The sequence below is a fragment of the Dromaius novaehollandiae genome, chromosome 5, assembly GCF_036370855.1.
Source record: "Dromaius novaehollandiae isolate bDroNov1 chromosome 5, bDroNov1.hap1, whole genome shotgun sequence".
Taxonomy (NCBI): Eukaryota; Metazoa; Chordata; class Aves; order Casuariiformes; family Dromaiidae; genus Dromaius; species Dromaius novaehollandiae.
The window spans coordinates 37,303,482-37,327,736 of NC_088102.1; the positions used below are offsets into that span (position 1 = coordinate 37,303,482).

Here is a 24,255-nt window from a genome sequence, read left to right on the forward strand (position 1 = left end):
AACAGTACACACTTTTTTGCAACAATGGTTTTCTATCTATCTGTCATATAAAAGTGGGCACACATTCTGTTATTCAGAGACCTTTACTAGTTTTAAAACAGTAATTCTTCTGTGATCACCAAGAACACCAAAGATTTATCAAAATAAATAACAAGTCTAAGCAAATACAAACAGCTTCCTCTCAGTCTCACAAACTACTTTAAAAGTATTGATCACAATACTTTTTATTTTTCAGAAAAGCATAGAGTTGAACAACAGGGTTATTCTGCCTACAAAAAAACCCTCAGTTTAACATGTTAGATTATAGAACACATGTTCTAGCAGCTCATTCTTTTACAGTTTACATGTGAAGTAACTCTTGCAGATTGAACAGACTAAAAGCAAACTCCCAAAGATACAGAATAAATTCAGTGCATCATTTTACCAACCATGGACAAAAACTGTGCAACATTCTCACCAGACTTACTCTGAAACTGCAAGCAAACCCTAATGGAATGAAGTGTGGGACCTGATCACCAAGAAAACCCTGTCACTGTACAAATTCAGTTATTTACAGGAAACATGCCAAACTACCTCTGGTGTTACCAGGTAACAGAGGAGAAGAAGATCTTGAACCTATCTAGGAAGTGGAATCCTGTAAGAATTTACAGATAAATATGAAGATGATGAGTTGTATTCTGAAATGAGCAAAACAAAACATGAACATAACATGCAGCATGCATGAAACATTACTTTTAGACTACATTTTTTGCTACCTGCAGCATGAGTGCTTTTGAGAGGGAGCCATCATACACAGTATCTCAGAACATTCAAGTAAAGAAGGAATAGACATGGATTACTCTGAAGAAGAATACATTAGAGCTCATCCTGAGTAAATAAAAGAAAGACTAAGTTCGATCTCAATGAGACTGCTTAAGCAATAGCATATAAAATAGTATATATAAAAAACTTCTTACCTCAAAAAAAAAGCTCCTCTTGCTCAGGCCCTACCTTTTATGACAACTATTACATAGAAATCCAAGAGCAACCAAAACAACAGGTCTTAGAAATCAGAAACCATATCAAGAGTCTTCAGCAGAAACAGTGAAAGTCATTTAAGTACTTTATTGCTCATGAGTTGCAAGTGATCTCCACTTCATGAGTTCCCAAACTAAGAGGATGTAAATCATCTCAAAATTCTACGTGCAGCAGCAGCTCCCAACCATGGCTGTGCTGGGAGCTTCAGAAATCACTATTGTCTTGAATTCAGGTAATCAAAAGCTATCATTGCTAATCAAGGATGCTGAAGCAAAACTGTGAAACGGAGAAGTTGGAAGCATAAGGGTCAAGTTTTGGTTTAAGGGAAGAATGAAGACAGATGGTAGGAAGATGGAGAAGATCAAAAGCACGACTGCTCCAACCCACTGTGAATAAGCATTTGGTAACACAGAGTTAAGATCACCTACCAGTAGACTAAGAGTGATAAAATGATAAGGGGACTGAGGTCCCAGTTTGAAAAGCTAAAACATGCAGTCACATTCTATAAAGTTAAGAGATTCTGCTGCCATCAATGGTTCAAACTTTAGGAACACCTGTTTATTACGTACTTGTCATCTTGGCCAGTCACCAGGATTAGATCACTTCTGTTTATGTAAAATGGTAGACTTTAAAGAAATAAGCAATTGCAGCTGACAGCAATGGCAGCTGAAGCTACCTCTTCTTATGTCATTTCACATATGAGAAGTTATTCAACTGTAAAAATTTGACTTTCAAATTAGGAAAGAATAAGGCACAAAAGCACAATTTATTTATTTTGAAAAGATTTTTGTATCATATTAAAATGCTTTAGGTTAGCTACAAAGATTTTTCCATTTTATCACTTGTCAAAAACTAAGAACTGTTGCCACTGCAAAGATAAACTTACTTTTTCTGACTTTTTGGCTCAGCCATGAAGGCAAAGTCTTCATTACCCACCAATTTCATGTGTTGTTTTGCCATATCAGGAAATACGAATTATACGGTTACTAAAGCTTACCCTGATTATGCTGGCTTTTATGGCAATCATAATCTTCTGGATTAATTTGTGTGTGAAATATTGAAATACTTATTTCATCTTCTTTAATGAGGAAGGGATCTGCTAAGAAATTTCAGTATAATTTAATTAAAATGCATTTAAGGAAGACCTAGTTTCACATATATCATTCTATAAAATCTCACACATGAAAGTTACAGAAGTTTACTTCTCTCTTTTTAGATAAATTACATCACCACCATATTTTTCAAGAAAAAAAAGGTGAAAGAGCAAGGTGTGTTTCATTAATATGAACATGTAACAGAAGAAAATTCTTTATACTGTTTCATACATCTGTTTTTGTTTATAACAACTGCTGCATATATATATGTAAATGCACACACAGGACAAATAATTACATTGTAAAAGATACAGCCCTAGGCCATAATGCTCAAAAGTCTCAACAGACACCTTGTCACAAGCCATCTAGAGGTTTAAGTGAGAATAAAGTACCCAGATTTTCAGTTGATGTCTGCCTCTGCCTGAATTATTAGGCTTCCAAGTGGCTAACGTCAAGGATATAATCTAAAGAAAAGCGCATTCAAATATCCTAGCACAAACAAGAGTTGCTTCAGGCACTCAAAGAAAAAGAACTAAGTCGTCGTCCTGACGTACCACCTGGAGGTATAAACTAGAGTATTAATATGCAATCTATGTACTTGGTACTTACAGAAAAGGACTCATACTGCAAAGACGCATACACATGAAAAAAACCACCAATGTTCTGTAATAACAAATCTTAACACGCTCAACTGAAAGCATGATTTTGTTGCACAGAGCATAAAAGAATGAATTTAAAGCTCTTTGATTAATTCCCGACTTACATTTCTCCCACAAGTCTGTCAGAATTTTCTGAGAGGCTGGGATACGTATTAGTTATTAATGATTTTGTACCCAGAACCTTTGTTTAATTTCACAGCCACATAAAGAGTTATAATTATCTATCTATATAAAATATGTAATTATAAAATAATATATACTTTATTATGGAGTCCTATAATAATTACATATATTTATTATGCTATGTATTATTGATTATATTGTACATAAATATATATTATATATAAAACATTCATCAAATAAAGTTCTGTATCAAATTCAAGCTCTGAAAAGCAAAATATATGAACTGCCTTCCATTTCATTATCAACCTGGAGAACTACCTGTGCTGTCAGTCCTAAAAAAGCAGACCTGAGAAGCTGGGCACTAGCATGCTATAGAAAGAGTAAGACAGAGATCAAGCTAGGGGAGAAAAATAAATCTAAACTACACAGAATTTTGCCATTATGGTACACCAGAACCCATATGACACACGTTCACTACAGCATGGAGTAACCTTTGAAAAGAACAATGAAACAGAGCATGTAGTTCATTAGTAACTGCATATATTCTTGTTTCCTACCTTTTTTTTAATTAGATTCTGACACCTACTGGACACTTTTTATATACCACCCTTACCAAGCTAAATTTTGTGTTCTTCCCTTAATAACCAAAACTTAGGTATAGAAATAAAAGCAGTTTATCTTGTAGTAATAAGTTTTAATTTTTTCACCACACATTGCTACATTAGTATGCATGTATGTCCAAATAGTCAAGTTCAGATTTTTGCCCAGCAATATCCATTCAGACCTCAAATCCTCATTCCCTCTCTAACGACAGAAAAGGCAGGATGCACGACAACTGTTCTCTTTCAACGAGGAAACCCTTTCAGCTAAGGTAGAGAGAAGGAGGGCGGGCTGCAGAATGTGCATATGACTGACACATCTCTGAGAACTCCAACAATGAGAGACAGTACTTTAACAGCAAATTTTTGAAAATTACTTTTGAGCATAATTTTGATGTAACATATTCTTGACAAATCCAAACAATCTATTCCTGCACCCCCCCCCACCACCACCAATAAAGACATTATAAGCAGGATGGCTACAGTTTGTTCCAGTGTATCCCTCAGTAAAAGTCCAGCAACCAAAGGACAAGAGAGGGCATTTTTAAAAAGCCAATGTTTGTCTTTTCCCAGGTCCTTTGGGAGCTTGCACATCCTCTGTGCATTCTTGAAGATAACTACAAATAATTAGAGTGTGTTTCAACCATTTGCTACAGAACTCCAGCAGAATCATGCTCTTCAGTAGAAAATGCGTTCCACAGTAGAGAAAACATTTCTAAATAGTCATTAACTTATTCTGCCTCTATTCCATCTATGATTTTACATTATTGATTTTAACTGTAATTTCTATGATAATTTTTTAATGCATCACATTCCACGTTTCTCTGTACCATTGTTTGTTCACCCTTCTCATTAAAAAATCTGATCCTTCCTTAGTCATTTGTCCACTTGTAATGCAGTTACAAAATTTTCTTGGTGTTTTAAACCCTACTGAAGATGGAACTGATTTTACTTAGCCTATCTGTTTTTATTTTAAAACACTAAACTGCAACTGTTGATTCTTCTCAGTGTGTTTGTTTCCATTTCAAATATTTGTCTTTATCTTCATATTACTGTGAAGTTCAAAAGTTATCTTACCAGACTTCCTATCTTTCCTTCCAGAGAATATTTTGATAGTGTGTCTTTAACACAGTTTCACTTTTCGAAACAGCTAACTATCCTAAGTTTTTCCCCCAGAAGTCTCAGGAAAAAAACTGACCTAAAACACTAAGTTCATGATTCGTATTCTGCCTTTTCCTTAGAATCACACTCAATATTATTCGATGATCCCTATTACTCAAATTGTCTCACATTGTCACAATGTTAACAACTCTTTTAGAAGTAAATTAAATTTCACATAATCAGTAGCAAATTTAGTATTTGTTGCCACATTCCAAGGACCTGGGTAGTGTGCATCGTCCTGCGCTGTTTTCGAACATGTAACTGAGTAGCTAGTATCATCATTTGGTCCCGTTCTGTCAGTACCTCTCGTAACAGTTCCCAAAATGACTCAAGCTTTCCCTTTTTCTGGTACAGTCATACTATCAGATCCTTACCATGGCATTGCCATTGCTTCCTTCTCACTCTTCCTCCCTCTCCCACTTGAAAATATTCTCCCAGATACACGTGAGAGGCCCACGACATCCCTAGAGCTTCTATTAAAATATATTTTAATGGCCTATGCTTACTATACCAATTATTCCAGCCTGGTGACCTCTTTCACTAGCACCCCCTGGTATATCAGTAACTTCATGATTTTTTTGTTTACCAAAACAATTTTGATTTCCTTGTTTATTGCCCAAACAGGCCCAAAATACAGGATAATCATATCAGGGTATTCACTTGTTTTTCTTACTTACCAGCTGTATCCTGCCATGATGAGATCAAAGCTAAAAAACGTTTTGTGTTTTCTATCTCCTCATGACTTCCAGAGGTACTGATAGACTATTTAAAAGAAATAAAGCATAAATACATAAAGCTGTATTAAAAGTTGTAGCAAAATACTGTGTCTGCTTATAAGAATTTCAAATCTAGCAAACTTTAAACCATATCAAAATAATTTTTCTTCTTGAGGCTATCGTAACATGTCCTGAAGTTTTGATGATGACATGGTGGAACTTGGAAGTCTCTGTTATGTACTGTCTCTTATGTAGAGTCACATTTCACAGGGTGAAGAACTTTTGTAATGGATACATGGCTCTCAATCCAAACCGACTGAAATGATACGATGCACTCAAACTGACTGCCATCATGTCTTTTTAGCAACTTACATTTGTATTCATTGAAAACATCCAAGATTGTAATTAACTTTGGAAGAAATACTAAATTTCATGTTTCAAGGCTTAAATTGATATCTAACTGCTAGAGACTGGAATAAGAATAACGTGAAGGAATTTGTGCTGTAGCATTCTCATGCCTTCTTCAGGGGGCATCTCTAATCACTTCAGTAAGAGACAGTACTGGAATAGATGTTCCTAAGAACAGTCACACTAGAGCAGAAAAAATGCTCCTAGCACTAGGTTAACAGCTATTGCCTCTTGTCATGCTTTATCATACCTGCAAATGGCAGGTTCAAACATAAGACTGTCTGTGCTTGTAAATCACACCTAGACAGCTGTACGTTTGGCTATGGTCACATTAATTTTAAGGACCATGTCCCTGTTCCAGAGGCCTCACAGCCAATACATATTAAAAACTATTTAAAGTTACTTTTTAAGATCCATTTCTTCGCTTTAAATCAGCTAGTAAATGTGAGTTATTTAATGAAAAAAATGTGTCTGGGAAATTAGATAATTCTGTAAGACAATTACAGAAGACAACAGATGTACTCTTAGTTATACTATTTTATTTACATAAGTTGTATATTTCTAACCTGAAGTTCTTCCCAGAGCTTTGCTCTCATTTCTTTGCCTTGTTTTTTAATTGCTCTCTCTTTAAAGTGTTTTTTTGCCAGTATTGTGTCAAGTTTATTCATCTTCCTTATAGCTGCTTGAATCAGAGGATCTACACCTGTTTGTTCAGAATCTAAGTTGGCGGAGTTTGCTGTAGATTAAAAATTAACATTAGCTTGATGTATTTCCATTAAAAAAAATGAAAAAAACTGTACAAGTAATTTGATAACAACTGCAGACAAGAGTACAATCATTCGCTAGTGTATATACATCATGTTCACTTCTAGATCTGTTTGTAGCAGAGGAAAATACAAAAGCCTTTTTAAAAGATTGATGAATCAAAGCTCTTAGCTGTTGCAGTTGGATTGGGAGGGGGGGAACCCCCCATTTGGCAAATGAGTGAAATTTAAGAAGGAAGAGTGACAAAATCTCCATAGTATCAACTATAATCACAGACAAAATAAGCTTAAAACTCAAAAAGAATTTCTCATGTATTCAGATTGAATACTAGAATACATATTGAAATGTCAACCTTTAACTTGAATTGTCCTAAAGTTAAGAGAGACTCTATAACATTTCTAATTTTAAACATTAAATAAGTTTCAGTCTCCATTTATGCCTCAACCAAAGCAGAGTCTGATATTGGCTCTGGAAAAATGCACTTTTGTAAAACAGAAACAGTGAAACATTATGGAAACTAACACTACTTAAAATTTCCGCATTGCCTCTTTTTTTCCCAGACATGCAGATTACAATTTCTGATCACTTTTAGCCTTTTCCCTTCCTGTAGCACCAAACTCTGCCCTCATTTCTGGTCAAGCTTGGCTTCCAGAGCAAGAGAAGAGGAGGACAATTGCAGCACTGCCTCTATCCCATAAGCTTCCAAGATTTTCTGGTCAAATTCAGCTTCTGATAATAAATTTACAACAAACAAACAGCACTGAATGCTGAAATAATCATAAGGGCAATTATTTTGGGCTTGGTATTTTTTCTTTAAAGCTTGTTAAAGCTACCAGTTTGAGCTGCAATATACAGGTAAGAGTTAAAAATCAAAAAAAGAAAGAAAGGAAGAAAAAAAGAAAAGAGAGAGTGAGTGAGCACACACACATACAGGAAAAAGAAAACCCATGCCATTGAGGACTACAGACACCACTGAAAGGTACAATGATTGCAACAAAGTTTAAAACATAAAAATAGTTCTAACATTGAAGACAAAAAGCAGTAATTCCAATTCTATTCCTTCAATTAAAAACCAGAAGCAAACTTGGATATAAAGTTAAAATGCAGAAGAGTTAATACTCCTGCAGTACCTTTCCATTTTCTCATCTTTTGAGATCAAAAGCTTTACACACCCACTGTCCCCAGCGATTTACTGTCATATATTACTCTACCTTGTGCCAAAAGAGATGAGTGATTCAACAAGGGAAAAGCTGTAAAAATCCAGCTGAACTCTGGGAAAGCCCCATGGACAAAAGATGAAAAAAGACCCCTTATTTCAACTGCCCTGAACCCAGTAGATGGATTTGGAGCTAAACCTACCGAGTGAAGCTTTGAAATTGAACTCTATCCAATTTCTGTCCCAATGAAATGAATGTTTTTAGATGACTGGCACTCTAGACAGAGTCACCACTGGATTCTGCTTTATTAGATCAACCAAACATGAGTCAAATGCTAACATAACATTTAATAAAGTGAATATCCTTTAATAAAATAATCCTTAAAGAACTGATCACTCACCTTTTGAGCATCGTATTGCATGTACGTTTTCTATTTGCAGTCTTTTTACGCACACACACAAATATATATAGACACAGATATATACACATGCACACACATACACCAAGGTCCCAAATTCTCCTAGAAGTATTAAGAACAAGGAATGAAAAAATATTTTATTGTACTGTTCACTTTATAAATCTGAAAAGTAATATACTCTTTTGCTTTACTTATTTTTTTTCCTTGGGAAGGGTCACTGAATTTGGAAGTCTGTATTTCAGCACTATCATCCCCAGAATCTGAATTAGAGATAGATCCTGAAAAAGAAACACAGTAAAAAGCTCTTCACAATGATATGAAATAAACTTTTAAACATACCATTTGAACTGTTAACAATTAGGAAACCAAAATACATTTTTCTGTCAGCTAGGGAACACCACAGAGCCTCCACAGTGGATTACTGTTTAAAACTATTACACCAGGACTCAAGTTAAATACAGGTGCAGGAATTAAGGAATTACAGACCACAATTCCACCATGAAATCTATCTAAACTTGAAGAAGGTATCCAAACTCTCTGCTCCACACCCTAGCCTTCACTTCTGTGTGTTTAAATAGGTTAGAAGCTCTGGAAAATTAGTTTATTAATATTTACAGAATGCCCAAAAGTTTTAATTGCAGCACTTCTACACATGCTGTTTCATTAAAATGAGATATTGCATTTTAATATTTAAACTGTGTTATTAGTATTTGCATTGTTCAGTTGTTAAATCCTATAACTTATAGCTAATATTTTCAATTTGTTTGGATTGATGGACCATTATTAGGATACAAAATTTCTCACAAATGACCATGATCTCCGTGAAAAATTTGGTAAGACAGACACTACTGGAAGTACTTTCTAACATGGTTCAATGGATCAGATGCAGAGGGTCTATCCTGATCTTTTAGGCTGTTACTAAAGAGCAGATCCCAGCTTAGACATCACAGGACACATACTATATCATTGCTGCCATTACTATTATATTCAAACAAGTGAAGACAAGGAAAGGTATTAATTTTGACACTATGGTCTTCCTCCTACTTCTCTTCTAGAATTTTACCTATTTGCATCCTTTTTATGTCTGCCAATAGAATTTTACCCAGATTATACAAACATGATATTTGGTCTAGCCACAACTCAAAAAGTGTTAGTCATTCCCCCACCTGGCAACTCACTAGGATTTCGTGTATACTCCTGAAAAGCGTAAGTAATATTCTCCACTGAGGTTTGTTTAGCTGTTCTTATTCTCTTGATGTCAGATTTTTCTCTGTCATCATCTTTGTTTTCCTCTGGAGAGCAGTATTCTAAACTGTGTCTTTGATGATTACTGGTCAAACTGATAGGTGAATCAACCTATGAAAAGTAAACTAATTACTACCATAAAAATCAGAAATGAGGATGAGTGGAGGAAGAGGGGGGAGGAAAATAGTAATGATAATCACATACTATTCCAAAGGCTAACAGTGCTTCTACGCAAGATTATACAATATGTCTTAAATAAAAGAAGAACAGTTTTCTGGCCTGCTACAGAGAGTTCTCTTTCGTAGATAACACCCTGATGTGCCTTTTTCACATGCTCATCATTCCCTGGATTGCCAGACTTGAGACTGCCAGACTTGGAAGGGATTCCAAAGATCGATCCCATCTGCAGCAGCAGAGGGGACAGCCAACCAGTTAAGATCTCTGTACAACAGCCTCATCCTATAGGTGCTCTGCACAAGGTAACATCCTAATCTCTTGCTTATAGTATAGAGTTTAATCTTCCAAGGGCTGAAATGCTTATGTCAAATTCATCATTGTGAATGCAAAGTCATCTGATGGCAACCTTAAAACCTGACTATGAACCTACAGAAAAAAAATATCTTAATAGATCTGTGAAGCATCCAGCTACAATCCTATTTTACAGGCAGGTGAATGGAGGTATAACACAACTGGATATTCATAGAAGTTCACCTACACAAATCAATCAAAATCTCATATTCTCGAGTCCCAGTTCCTACATCCTAACAGCCACACCATGCACCCCCCTTTCCCAAAATTAAGTTAATTCCTGATATTAATATCTTCAGAGGATGTACAGACACCTTACTTCCAAAGGAGTCTGTCAAATTCCTGGAGCTGACTCAGGTACATTGCAATAGTATGTAAATAGTATGTAAAGAAATTTTTAATTTCATTCAAACCTTTCCTGACTACATGCAGTGCCTTGTGAGACTTTTCAACTTTGTGAGACAATTCAACTTGTGAGAATTTCTCAAATACTTTCTTTCAGTAAACAAAGTAATCTTTATTCCAATTTAAGTTTAAAAGCACAAATGGGATGGAAGTTAAATTATACATATACTGCCTCATGCCTCAACAATCTATAGCTTTCTACCTAAATATTGTTAACATAGTATCAAGCTTTTTTGATTAAAATAGAATTTAATAATTTGATTAAGCACAAAGAGGAACGCACCCACATTTTCTGGGTTGTAATACTGAATAGACATTTCTGCAGCAAACCAGAAAGTAACAAGAGTGCAGAAAAAAGAAATTAAACATCACTCCAAGCAGGCATAAGAAGCAGCCCATATACATGAAGTTTCATGTAAACTCATAGCACATCTGCTGACTCAAGAACTCTGTGCAAAGTTTAGGAAAAAACAAAAACCCAGAAAGCTACTTCTTTGCCTATTTGCCTTAGTTAGTAAGAAAATCGAGGCATAGAGATTTTAACTTGCTGAAGGTGAAAAGCATTACCTTTGGCAAACATGGTTCTGGTGTTAATACCTCCATAGATGCACTTAAAGATCTACAGCTAGGATAAGCTCTTGAGCTAGATGCAGGCCTTGAAATTTTATCCAAGCTCCCCCTTGTAATATCCATTGTGACCTAAAATTAAAAAAAAAAAAAAGAAAAATAAAGAAAAAAAGCTTCCACACTATCAAGTTATTAAGAACCAAGAACACAAACCCAGTAATATTTCAGATGTAGTTTAAACAAGTTTCAAATCCTTTCTGGCAATTCAATATTGAGAGGTCTTTCCAGTATGCACTAGCTTGTCACTCAAGTATAGAGTTTTTATATCATCAACCCAGTCAAAGTACCCAAATGCATTTACTGTCCATAAACTTGCCTACCTCTTAAAACTAATCTCAACAACAAAGGAAATGCAATGGCAGCTTAAAAAAAAAAAAAAAAAAAAAAAAAAAAAGACTGAGAAGGTTGGCATCAACAAAAGGGCAAGGGTATTTTATAAATAACTAGGAGACATCAAACAAAGCAGTGGAAAACTTTTCATAGTTCCGTAGTTCCAATCTGTGGGAGTTCCCAACCCAAAAGCTGATATTCCTATTCCCTTTTCAACTAAGAGTTTAGAGAATAGAAATGTGTGGCTCTCTGCAAAAAACGGTGTGACTGCACAACATATTGTTATGTACCGAGTACACAGTCATTTCCAAATGGTCCAAAATAAAACCATTTTTCATTTCAGTGCAGGAAAAAGGATGAACGGAGACACACAGGCAAGCCCGTAACAGCACATCACAGTATAAATAGGCAGGTAGAACTGAAAAGATAAATTCAATCATTCCAACGCCTGAGCCTCAGGCTTGCTCACTCAAGTGAATGCCCTTCACATCATTTAAAGTCTGCAGTAACGATTCGTGTACTGCTAAGAGCGGGATGGTGTCTGCGGTTAGGTGCGGAGGCACCAGCGCAGGGAGCTGCCTCGCTGCCTGCCCAGGACCTCTGCGCTGACACAGAAGCGCCTTGGAAAAGCTAACTTCAGAAGTGCACGTGCTCTGTATAAGGAAACCAAATTCTTCCACAAATTCTGGCTATTTCTGGGCCTTTGTCAACAGTTACCCACCGGTGACAGAGGACAGTGTCTGAAGATTTTGTAAAAGCCTCTTTCATTCTGCTGGGGATGGAGGAAACCAAGTAAGCGCAGAAGACCAAAATAATTAAAACGGAAGAGACACAGATAAGCAACAGCAGAGACACAAAACATTCCCGAAACAAAAAAACAAACAACCTTACAAGAGGTTCCCACACCGAGAGAGCAAGCCCTCCTCCACGCTCCGAGAGAAACCCCGGGGCGCCGCGCAGCCGGGGCGGGGGCCGCCCGCGCAGCCGTGGGGCGGCTCCGGCAGCTCCGCCCGGAGACGCCCGCGCCCCGCACTGCCGGCCGCCGCCTCGCCCGCGAGAGGGCACCGCCGAGGCCGGCGCCGAGGCCCGGCCGAGGGACGGGGACGGGGACGGGGACGGGGCTCCCACCGGCCCGCAGCGCCGCGGCCGCTGTCTCCAGGACAACTAAGCGCCGCAACCGGCTCCTCAACGGGCCTCTCGCGAGAGCAGCCCCGTCCCGCTCTCAAGCGCGGCGGTACCAACCGGGAAGGGGGGTTTAGGCGAGCTGTTGCTAACTACCTCCCGGGAGGTAAAAGTAGAATGGAGCTCTTACTTTTCTCACGGCCTTCAAAAAAAGGCTAAACCCCATTAAATCTTGTATTCTCCGTCCTGATGGAGAGAAATTCTGTGCGGAGGGCGTGCTTCTCCCCTCACTCCCCCCCCCCCCGCAGCCATTAGGCTGCGCCGGCCGGCGGGGCCGTGGCGGGGGCAGAAGGCTGCCGGCCGGGCGTCTCCGAGCGTGGTTGCGGCTCCTGCCGGGAGGCAGCAGCTCGGCTGGGCGGCGGCAGCGGGCTCCCGCACGTCCTGGCGGTGCCCGTCCTTCCCTCGCGGTGGCCGCAGGAAGGCGGCGCCAAGTCGCGTTGGGCACGCGTGCGCTGTCAGTGCGATAGGTGCCTGCGAAAGGGCTGCAAACGCGTGACTTCCTTTAAAAGCTCGGAAATCTCGCTCGGAAACGGAGGTGTCGCTGCCCCTGTGCCCGCCCCGGCGCGGGGCGCAGCAGGCCTGGCGCGGCCGTTGCCCGCTTGGCGCCTCTGCCCGTGGCTGCGGACTGGGAAGGTGCCTGGGGTCGGGAAGGATCGTCCGTTAGAAGCGGCGGGAGAGCCGGAAGGCGGGGTGCTGTAGGGAGCAGTTGCAACCCTTCTCCCGGCAGCATAGCTCTTACCTCCCCTTTTCAGTTAAAAAAAAAAAAAAAAAAAGTGTTTAATCTGATAAGGGTACTATAAAGAACTCTTAAAATAATAAAATAATATAGCGGTGCCATAAATGGATTATCATTGTTTGTTTTGATGATAATTTGTCTGGTGTCCTGTGTAAATGGCAGTGTGTTTACTTGTAACCATGTGTAGTTGAATGGCTGTTTTTAATAAACTCATTAAAACTTTAATACTGTGGTTCACTGTTATTTATCTCATTATTTACTGTTAATGAGGGATTATAACAGAGGGTAATTATCCACTCCTCTAATCCCACCCCAGTTTTTTTCCCCTGCATATAAATAGGATGCAAGGAATAACTTCTGTGTTTTGAGTAACTTGTGCAAACTGCAGAGAGGGTTCCTGGCCCCATACAACTTTCTTTGCTACCCACAGAAGTTAAATTCATTGGCAGGAACAATTTACAAGAAATAATTTGGGAAAAAACCCTGCATTTTGTTCCATGTAAATTTTGTATTGGCAAATCTTTCTGCCAAAATAAGTCTTAGCTTCTTGAGGCACACGTTTGCCATACACAGTAGAGCTGTCTCTGAGAGCATGGTGCTTCACCGTCATGCTCTTGGAATTGGTCTTCCCTTACTGGTACTTTTTCTGGTATTTAGGGCAGTAGTGATATGATGGGATTTGCAATTGAAGTGTTAAAGACAAATGCAGAAAATGTTCTAGGGAGCCAAATGTATTTTAGCCTCCTGCTTGAGCACACTGACCTCCAGGAATGTTAAAACTCTAACATTAATCCTGATATTGCTAATGCAGTACCTTAGTGGAATCTATAGAGGTTTTATGGAGTATTTCTAATGCTGGGAGAATTGTATTATGAAGATTAATGTGTGGTGCTTTTCAGATGGTGCATATCATAATTCAAAGGAAAAATCAAAGACTGAATGTTGACATCCACAAGTTGAATATATAAGGCCAGTAAGGACCATGACAAAGCAGTACAGTGGAAAATTTAGTGCAGAACTAGCTAAACTAAAATCTGTTTTTAGCTAAACTAGGAATTACACTATTAATTACAACATGGGTAAAGTAGCTAGGTATAACACCCCAATATTCCTTTCTTTCTACAATTACAATATATATTCTCAGTGGCTGTTAAACTGACTTGCTATCAGCAGTTTCCATATTGTGAACTGCCTACCACCTCTACAGAGCAGACACAAATAGTGTCTCCAACTCTCTGTGTTCGGTAACAAACTAACATAAATCTCCTTTGAAAGTGGCCCAGTATATAGCAGTGTATTTCTTAATGCTGCTTGTCTAGACAGAATCAGTGAAGATTTTCTATGAGGCTGTCACATTTGAGAGTTAATAGTAGTCGTTTAGCAAGGATATGTCAAATCAGAGTTGATCTTATGATGTGTGTTACATATCCTAAAAGACACAGAAAGGAAAAGAGGTTCATAGAGTTCGTCTCAAATCCTATAATAAATAAGAGGGCTAATACGTCAGTTTATTTTCAGGACACCATCATACAGTAAATAACAATTTATTGAAAGGTGACATAAAGGGCACAGATGTAAATGATATCTAGATAATCTGCTACTGCCTTTGAAAAGACCGTGGTGCTCACCAGCCCCATCCTTGCATCTCCCATCACAAGCACGATGGAACGTTCCCTTAATCCGGGCTTCTAAGACTTTTGCCATAGCACACCTCTTCTGAGGCTAAGACAAGCCATACAATAGCTTCAGTAAACTGTGAAATGATTAAATTTTATAGCTGTTACACTAAAGAAGTATAGCATTGTATAGTAAAACACTGAGGAGAACATGGCTTTAACTGAATTTTGCAGAACCCTTTTTTCTATGATCATAAAATGGAAAAAAATCTGTTTTCTAATTTAGGTGAGTTTTGAGACACTGGTTTAATGTATGGTTTTCCAGTGTTCTGAGATTTGTGGAAGGTGAATTTTACAGAAGCACTAAATCTTTTTACATCAATCTGAAATGTTTCGTGCAAACTTGGTATAAAGACAAGGCTAGTACTGATAGCTTTCAAAAGCAGAAGTGATAGGTATCCAAGATCCCAACTTCATCCCATAGTGCTGTGAATGTGTCCTTCAGTGTGATGCAGGATTTCTCACTGTCGCATAGACCTTTGTTAACTCTGACTCTCATCTCGTACTGCTGTGAATGAACAGACCAGATATACAAAAAAGAACAAAAAACCCCACCACCACCCTAGCACACACAGAGATTTGGTTCTCACAATTCCATAACAAATATGTTTAAGTACCATAATATCAAGGCATGTTCAACATGTTACTTTCACAATAGTGCTGTGACCTCAGAAGTGTCAGAGTTAACAATTTAATCCAAAGTAAATCTACTTCTCTGAAACCAGTGAGGATAATTTTACCTTCTCCTTGCTGAAAGTGCATCTAGAAAATTTTTCAAAACTGGCTATAGTTTCTCCTAAGATTTGTCTATTGGTTTTCTCATTTGTTTCAAGTTTCTTTTTCTCACTTTCCAGATTTTTTATGTCACTGTTCCTCTAGCCGTCCTTCTCAGCACCCACAGTGTTCCATCTCCTTTTAATGTCCTTACCTGCATCTTTCGCTCACTGTACTCACAACTACTTCCGTGCCAGCCCCTCTTCTCAGAGCTCTCTTTTTGCCTCAGTATCACAAGCCTATGGGAAAGAAAAGCTCTGAACACCTGCCATTCCCACTGAAATCATCTACAGATTGCATTGTCTGTAGATTGTAGCAATCCTTAGAGCATGAATCTTTGGTACTTTTGTGGCAATGAGCCTGAGGCATTGGTGCATTTCTCTCTGTGCAAGTCTTACTGCATGCCTTGCAACTTTTCAGCACTGAACTTGGGGTGGCAGCAGAGGAAGAGAAATATGCATTATTAAAACTTTTATCTTCCACTTGCATGTAGGAATATGTTTGTTCTGATTATTAGTATGTTGTGTATGTACTAACTTTTTTTTTTTAATACAGGACTCAATGATAAAGTGGTAGCAGAGAATGCAGAGAAACTCCCTTCACCATATGAACCTCAGCTTCAAAGGCTCAAACACGGCCTTTAGGCAAAAGATCTCCAATGTATCACCTTTTCTCTTTTTGCTGGAAGTGGTATGTTATTTTCTTTTCATATATTTCTAAGTTTGTTGAAGAGACATTCTCCCCTACATGTGGTTTCAGTCTTTGTGGAGAACACTCAAAAAAGAAAAAAAGGAATAATTAAGTAGTGAACACTTAAGGGGACAATGTGCCTCAACATTTAGAAATCTCAAAATATTATGAAATCTTTAAAATGTTTCTAAAAATTAAAAATTGTGTCCCTCCATCTCTGGTTTAAGAGACCTTAGGTTGAACTATCTCAACTTTATTCGTACCTACAATGCCTAGAAACAGAAGAGTTGTTTTTAATGACAGTGGAGATTCCCAGAATTGCAGAGTTTTGGGGACAGGTCTTGAGAGCAATCCAACTTGAGAACCCTGTGAGAACTGGCAATGCTGCTCTCCTGACATGTACCCCATGCAACTGAAATGAGCTCAGCAGGATTGCAAGGTTTGCAAAACAGAGCATGAGAGGCTTCGTTTCTAAGGAGAGGACTGAACTTTCGTAAACATCCTTAAATGTTACAGAATCTCAAGTGTTATTACAGGTGAAGTTATTATAGTGAAGTTTGAACTAGAAAAGCAGAGAAAAGGATATGATTTCCTTTTTTGCCTTTCTGGGAATAGGTCAGTTTTGTTCCATGATAAATGAGAGAGTTCTCTGAAATACAATGGGGATAAAAAGGGGTTTAATTGGAGAAAACTCTTGTGTCTAGAGAGGGCAGAGCAAGAAAAGCACTCCAAGATGTGCTTTTCATCTTAAAAGACAGGTTAAAACATGATGAAGGCACACTTAGACAAGCTGTCTTGATACTGAGAATATAGTCACCATAGTAACAGAATTCATTTATTCATCTTTCCCTAATCCAATCAAGAAGAAACACAAATGGGGGGGGGGGGGGCGGGAAGGGGCCATACAGAGAACTTGTTCCCTTTAGTACCGTTTTTATTTATAGTCCTCTGCTGAACAGCATTTTAATACACATCTGCTGTTTTTATTTCACAAATAGGTAGGCAAAACACTACTTTCATTGTTTTTATACAGATTGGAGATGACATTATCAAGGCTTTCTTTAATGCCCAGTTATTTGTCTTTGGTATTTTGAACATTCTCTATGTTCTCATCTGAAGTAGCTTTTCTTTACAACAGGCAGTATTTTTAAGGTAGACTGTAACAGTTCCAGTACTCAAATCAGGACAAACACAGCTAGTTTTCATTATGTTAATTCCTCTAAATGTTAGGGGAATAAACAGACCCCTTTCTGGAAAAGGGGGTTTGTTCATTTCAATTTTACATGTTTGTTTTAATTTTTACATGAATCTTTTTGAATGTAACAATATATTTGGAGAATATCTGGTAACGGTAAATTAACATCATCTCCCTACTGCCTCCACCAACTATTAACATAGTCTTGTTCTCCTTTCTAAAGGATTTCTTCCTTTTGTTTAATATGAGCTCCGTTTTCTATTTTTCTCCCCTAAGAACCAGAATAATGAGCTCCTCTAAGCGTATTCTTCAGTGGTAAGATTTATCCTTTATATTATCTTTGCACAGACCAAATTGCCCCAGGCTTTCCTTTCTTCTCTTCCCACAGCTTTGCTTCATACTTCACTTCCCCTCACAAAAATTCAGGAGAGAAGCAGCAATACCTGTGATATTCATCATAACAAAATATAAGTTTTGCTTATCTTCAGTGTGATGATAAAGGAGAAAACAAGTCTTGATAATTGAGATTTTTTTCATATTGGCCACTGGGGAGCATTTTGCCCAGTAGAAATCGTTTGAACACAAGGCAACTGACAGCACTAATGACACTGCCATAGATTAACTTAAAGTCAAACTTCACAAGTCAAATACTCCATATTGCATTAAGAGTCTCCTGAATTACTTTTCTCTGGTGACAGTTTTACTGTAGTGGCTGTATTATGAATTTTGCACAGATTATTCTTTCTAAAGATGTGCTTTTGTGTATTTTTTCCCACTTCTCTTAAAAATTCAAATGGATAAACTATTGAAAGAGGGACTAAAATGAAATATTCACAGCTATTGCATTCCAATATAATTCTTAAGGCATAGAAAAAAAATTGCTTTCTAGATACAAGACTATGTAGATCTATGGAATTTGGCTCTTTGAATTTATCATGGCATTTCATTCAACATGAGAGGTGGAAGGGAGAAAACTAAGATAAGATTGTTTTCCTCAAAGGGAGTTCAGATCTGTGTCCATTTATCCACATTCCTCAGAGACTCTGACCTTTATCTACATTAAGTGTGCAAGAAATACCTTAATTTAACCAGAATTCCTACGGAAATTGTAACCTAGCTTGCTTTTGATTTTTTTTTTTTTTAAACAGAATCTGTTCTTTCATTAATTTGGGAAAAACAAAACACTCTCTTAAAATAATTTTTATCAATGCTTGTCAAAAGTATCTGCTATGGTACTTCTCCATCTCTGCCATAGAAGGAATGCTTTTTCCTGGAATATTCTTTCTGTCTGATTTCAGGCAAGATATGTCTGCCTTCTCATCTCCATACGTAAGAAGCAGGACAGCTGGGAATTCCCACCACCCATCTGGACCCATTGAAGACTGCTCCTCACTCCCAGGCTGAGGACCCCTTGGACTAGCATAAGGTCACTGAAACCAAAGAGGAAAGGGGAAAATAAGCATCATTTACACAGTAATTTAGAAGGGTTCTTTTTTTCTCTCTACATTTTTATTACAATATTTGTTTTGAATGCCTTGTAGAAATCCATTGCTCTTGGAGCCATCAGAAACTGCTGACTTTCTTCAACTATGTCAAAGGAGGAACAGGTACACCTCCAAATTCTGCTTCAGCAGTACTTTTTCCTCACTTTTAACAGTAATCAGTTGGATTTGGTAAGTAACTGTGACCTTGGCAAGTAACCGTGAACTTGGCAAGATTCTTCACCTAGTCTTTTTTAAAAGTATGCTTTAAAGCAAACTACTTTGATAAGCAGGCAATAAATTACAGGTAAAGGTCTGGCATGCACCAGAGGGCTAAGTTACAGGAGATGTTACTAGACTGTACTCTTAATAAACTACCCAGTGTGACAACAATGAATGCAGATGAGGAAGACTACTTGCAACTGAACAAGGATTAAAATGCCAGGGTTGCAGTAGTTTTAAGGTCATCTGACAGACTGATATAGTTTAAAATTCACACTCAGTATACACAAGACAATATGCCTGTGATGATGCAGGGAGGTAAGCTGCCAGGCATTGCCTGAACACTCATAAAAAGGCTGGTGTGCTGATACCAGAAACAGCGAGAATCGGATTCACACAGGAATTAGGCACCAGATTTGGAAGTCTTGTACGCTGGGTAACCAGTCTGTGAGATGAGTGGAGTAGGATGACTGGTACTTATATCTACAAAGGTAAAAGGAAAGCCTCCTACCGCACCTCCCTCCCTCTGACAACAGTGAACAACAGCATTAGCAAACCTTACATTTTGGGGTCCATTATCAGCTTCCTCACTCAGCAGTCCAGTACAAGGCTATTAGCATTTTTGACCCATTGCTTTCATTTGCTAGCTTTCCCCTAAGAAAACAAGCAGAGTGCAACAGCAGATAAGAGTCTATTTCAAGGCTGACCCCTTGGTTATTTATAATACACTATTACATACATCACACTTTTATCACAGGATCAAAGTGTTCTATTCATGTCCTTGGCAGATATATGCTTTCTCATTGGGGTCAGGATTTGTCTTGTATTGTCTCCAATCCAGCTTTTATTTAACTACAAGAATATATGTTTTTAAAAAGCAAATGGTATTTCAGAATGTTTTTTTCTTTTCTCAGTTTTTGTGATATATATGAAGATTTGGGTATCCTTGGCTTTGCTGAAGTTTTAAGTCAAAATTAGCGTATTTTAAACTAAAAAAAGTTTAGATGTTTGGCAGATATGTGGTAACTGTAATAATGTGCAAAAAGGCAACTTTTGTTTTTAACACTGGTATGAGAAATGGATTTAATAGACAAAGTTGTCCATCTTAACTTCATTAATGAAATGTGCAAAGGCTTGTTGTGTCCATTTCTGTGAGGTTAGGACCTATCCAATTTGCATCTGTTTGGTGCTCCCTAGAGCCTTCCCTGTTAAGTTGCTACGATACCCAGTCCATTTTAAAGGAACATGAAACTTCCCAGCAAGCCAGCTGCCAGATTTTCATACTTCATTTGTACAGGAATTGTTCCCAAAGCCATGAGTACCCTGTGAAAGTGAATCAGGCATGTATTATTGTAGGTATTTCACAAATAAAACTAAGAATCAATGTATATATATTATTTTCATGAAAACATATTAAAAAGGAACACTTGAATATATGTGGGGGTTTTTTTGAATTAGCTTGAAAAATTAGCCTGTAACAAATTTCAGCATAACAAAGATCCATGGGATCACACATATAATAGAAGGTGACATTCCTCTGTCACTTATAGCTCCTGCTCTTGCTAAGAATCCACCTTGGGAAAGATACTGACTTTGTTTCTGCTGACTTTTCTTTCTGCTTTACACTTGGGCTGCTTTGTCTGGATTAGCTCTTCAGGGGTATTTCCCAAAGGAGGCAGGAGTCGCTTCTTACTGTTTCGGTTTTCTGAGAGCCACTGTGGAGGCAACTCAAAGGGTCCAAAACCAAACTGCATGGAATACTTGTCATTTGCCATGTCAGCTTCTGTGGGCACAGCTGGGGCCACCTTAGCTGCAGAGTCTGCAACTGTGTGTGGTATAAATTTGTGAACTAAAGTCTGTTCTACCTCTAAACTGGTTGTAGGAATTTCCTTCTGCTGAAAGTCACCAGAGCCAATAGATTTGGTTTCGTTCTCATCTTCTGTCGGCTTGAAGATCTGTTGCTGTCCGATATGAAACATCTCCAGAAGCTGGCTCCCTGAACGGACATTGGGGTCCAGGTTAGCATCTGCAACACCACCAGAGCTGACAGTGTTTCTCCTGCTATACCTTCGGTGCAACTGTACTATGGTCCCCACTAAGCATTTCCGTACAGATTTGTTGACAGTTAAAAATAACAAAGGATTGGCTAGCAAAGAGACCTTGGGCAACCAAATGGCAGTGAGGAACAAGACGACTGAAATATCTGAAATATTGAGTACGGTGCGGTAAATCACCAGAGTCACATAGGGGACACTGCAGAAAATAAATATCATAACCATGGAAAGTAGCATGGCATGAAGTTCAGTTTCTCGCTGGGAGGCATAAGGGATAGATATTGTATTCTGAGGGGTCCTTAAGGCAGCTATGATGACTTTTTTCTTCTGGCTGGCACTCAATGCCCTGCGGATAAGAATCATAAAGAGAAATACCACAGCCACTGGTACAATCACAGTGGTGATGTTATAGATGATGACATACACCAGGAGACCAAGGGAATAACTCCAGGATTCAGAACAGGTGGACATGGCATAAATATCAGACACATTGGTCACAGCAAATACTGGGATGCTGGCCACTATTGCATGGGCCCAGATGTAGATAACCAGGTCTCGGGATTTTGCATCAGATATTTTTCTTTCCAGGGGATATAAAACAGAGTAGTACCTGTCAAAAAAAATAAATAAATAAAATACAACTGATACAAGGTTATAGTTTATAGTGAGCATAGTGCCCAAACTCCCTAACCAGACTGCCAACTGAGTAGCTGCTTATGAGAGAGCAGAAACAAGTGTCTGGCTTTGGAGGTCTGTCTGTAGAAGAAAAAAATCCACACTCCAGGAGCACATTAATGGTGAACAACTTTTTCAGTAATTGGGACTATATTGCTTGGTCTGATGCAAATGAACATTATCTTGAAAATTTCATTATTTTCTTGCTTGCACACAGCACAAATTCACAAACCATGATAGAGGCATGGTTATGTCACATTGAAAGATCAGACTCATAGTTAAATTGAAAAGTTGCTTCATAATGGATTTTCTCTTGTATTTGAAAAAAATGTTGGTCACATGTCACAGCTGACAACTACTGGAAGTACAACAGGGTTTTGTTTTTCCACAAGCTTCGGCGGGCAAATGAGCAAAAGGATAGTTTGGACACTATACAATCTGTGTGCATAAGAAAAAAAAAATTGTGCGTCTCTGACATGATCAAATTTCAGGCACTGGTTCATTGTTCAGTTTTGCTTATTACTGTAGATTTTTAAGCTCACAGACCTTTCACGAGAGACCCATCCATCTACCCTTATCATAAGTGATAGCAGCTTCTACTTTTTATAGGGATGATCACAAGTTTTGCTGGTGAAGGACAACAAGTGATATGCTGTTTCAGTGGCAATACTGGTGGGCATTACAGATAGCAATACTTCATTTATCAAGACACTAATATTAGAGTAAGATACGTATCACTTTGTTAGCTACAGTTTGCTTTTGCAGAGCTAATATATTCTCTGGTGAGACCCATGACCAGACTATCTGACAACAATTTTATCTAACATACATAAATGCAACTGCATTAAACTGTAACCAGTATCTGCCCTTAAAAATATCTAAATTACAGTCACTGTCAAGATAATAAGAGTTGTCCATTTAGGTGAGATCATTGACTGCAAATCACATAATAAGCTAAGTTAATGGAATCCAAAAACTTACTCAGTTCAAAGGGCCACTTTTGTTTTAGACTAATTTTCTACATTCAAAACTTATCTGAATTAATTTGGGTTGTTTAAAAAAAAATTTTTTTAATCCAATCTATATTTGAAAATTACCAGGGAGAAACAGTCTACATTGGTAAATTCTTCTAAAAGGCAATGGCTTTCAACTTTCACAAAGGTGTGCACTTTGTCTGAAGTTGTCTAGCTTCAAGTTCCATTATCGAAAAATGATTAAGGATAGGAAGAAAGGAAGGATAAAAACTTCTCTGAAGATAAATCCATAGACTCAAAATCACTTAGAAAAGTCCAGAGGTATCAGAGTAAACTGAAAAATAAAGGTATTCAATGTTACAGAGAAGAATATTTATTCTAGTACATTATAGAAAGAAGCTGTACATTGTGAGCAAAGTACTGGATCAAGGGCAGTCCATGTAATGGCATAATACAACACTAAATAGCATGTACAAGACTAAAATGAAATAGCATCAAAAGGAGAAAAGAAAGAAAAATCAATGATTACAATACTGCTCAAATTTGATCTCTTACCTGTCTAGAGCAATGGCCGGAAAACTCAGGATGGTTACTGAGCAGAAAACTTTGTGCAAAAACTTGGCAATTTTGCAGAAGAGCATCGTATAGATCCACCAGCAGCAGTGTGGACTGGCACTAAGAACAATGTCAAAAGGCACACAAACCAGGCTGGCACAGATCCCAGAGCAGGCCAAATTCGTAATGAATCGGTTTGTTACAGATTTAAATACTGATGTTCTGCAAGTTGACCACAGCACCATGATGTTACCTGAGAGTGGAGACAGGAAGGATAACAAAGCAAAACAAACAAAAAAAAAAAAAAGAAAAAAAAACAGATTTAATTGGTCCCTAGTAATACAAATAAAAAGCACTTGTCTGGAGTTTGTAGTGGTCACTGATGTGAACCATCGCACTGGTCAGACTAAGAAGTCTGTGCTATGGCTACAGACTTTACAAATCAGATGACTGAAAAACAGTTATTCCCCAGCTATCTCCTCCCACCATCTAGAAGGACTGAGTTAGGGACTTCCAGAGGCAATGTCTAAGTAGAATATCCAAACCACATGTTTAGATGCTTACATTGACTCACATGTGAAATAAGCCATCCTGAGCTAAGTGCTCATATTTGAATAACCATGCATAACATATTTATTTATTTTAAGAAAACCACCCACTGTAAGTAAATATAAAGCTTCGTGGAAGGACAAGTTTGAATTTGTCTGTCTCTGTGTGTCTGTGGATCACAGCAAACTTGTTTTTACTTCCAATTTACCACCTCAATGGCAGAGATAAGCCTTTGTGAAG

General features: G+C 38.0%; 2 protein-coding genes across 3 annotated transcripts in view; both read right to left on the bottom strand.

Moving 5' to 3' along the window:
• The window catches only part of FSIP1 (fibrous sheath interacting protein 1), an 89,707-nt gene extending 77,577 nt beyond the window's left edge, over window positions 1-12,130 (bottom strand). Inside the window, 7 exon segments of the mRNA XM_064512447.1 lie at window positions 2,015-2,113; window positions 5,331-5,415; window positions 6,344-6,513; window positions 8,309-8,395; window positions 9,284-9,473; window positions 10,863-10,994; window positions 11,974-12,130. Of these exon segments, the coding sequence (XP_064368517.1) occupies window positions 2,015-2,113; window positions 5,331-5,415; window positions 6,344-6,513; window positions 8,309-8,395; window positions 9,284-9,473; window positions 10,863-10,994; window positions 11,974-12,114 (904 nt within the window). The 5' untranslated portion in view covers window positions 12,115-12,130.
• Window positions 12,131-16,133: 4,003 nt separating this feature from the next.
• GPR176 (G protein-coupled receptor 176) overlaps window positions 16,134-24,255 on the bottom strand; it is a 49,043-nt gene continuing 40,921 nt past the window's right edge. The window contains exons 2-4 of one of the 2 annotated variants that reach the window (XR_003258486.2): window positions 23,467-23,719; window positions 19,771-21,872; window positions 16,134-18,935 (exon numbers count right to left, since the gene is read on the bottom strand). Coding sequence is in view for 1 of the 2 variants with exons in the window: in XM_026095816.2 (XP_025951601.1) it covers window positions 20,771-21,872; window positions 23,467-23,719 (1,355 nt within the window). In the remaining variant the exon portion in view is untranslated. Of the gene's footprint in view, window positions 21,873-23,466; window positions 23,720-24,255 lie in introns of both variants that reach the window. The other variant, XM_026095816.2, reaches the window with a different exon arrangement.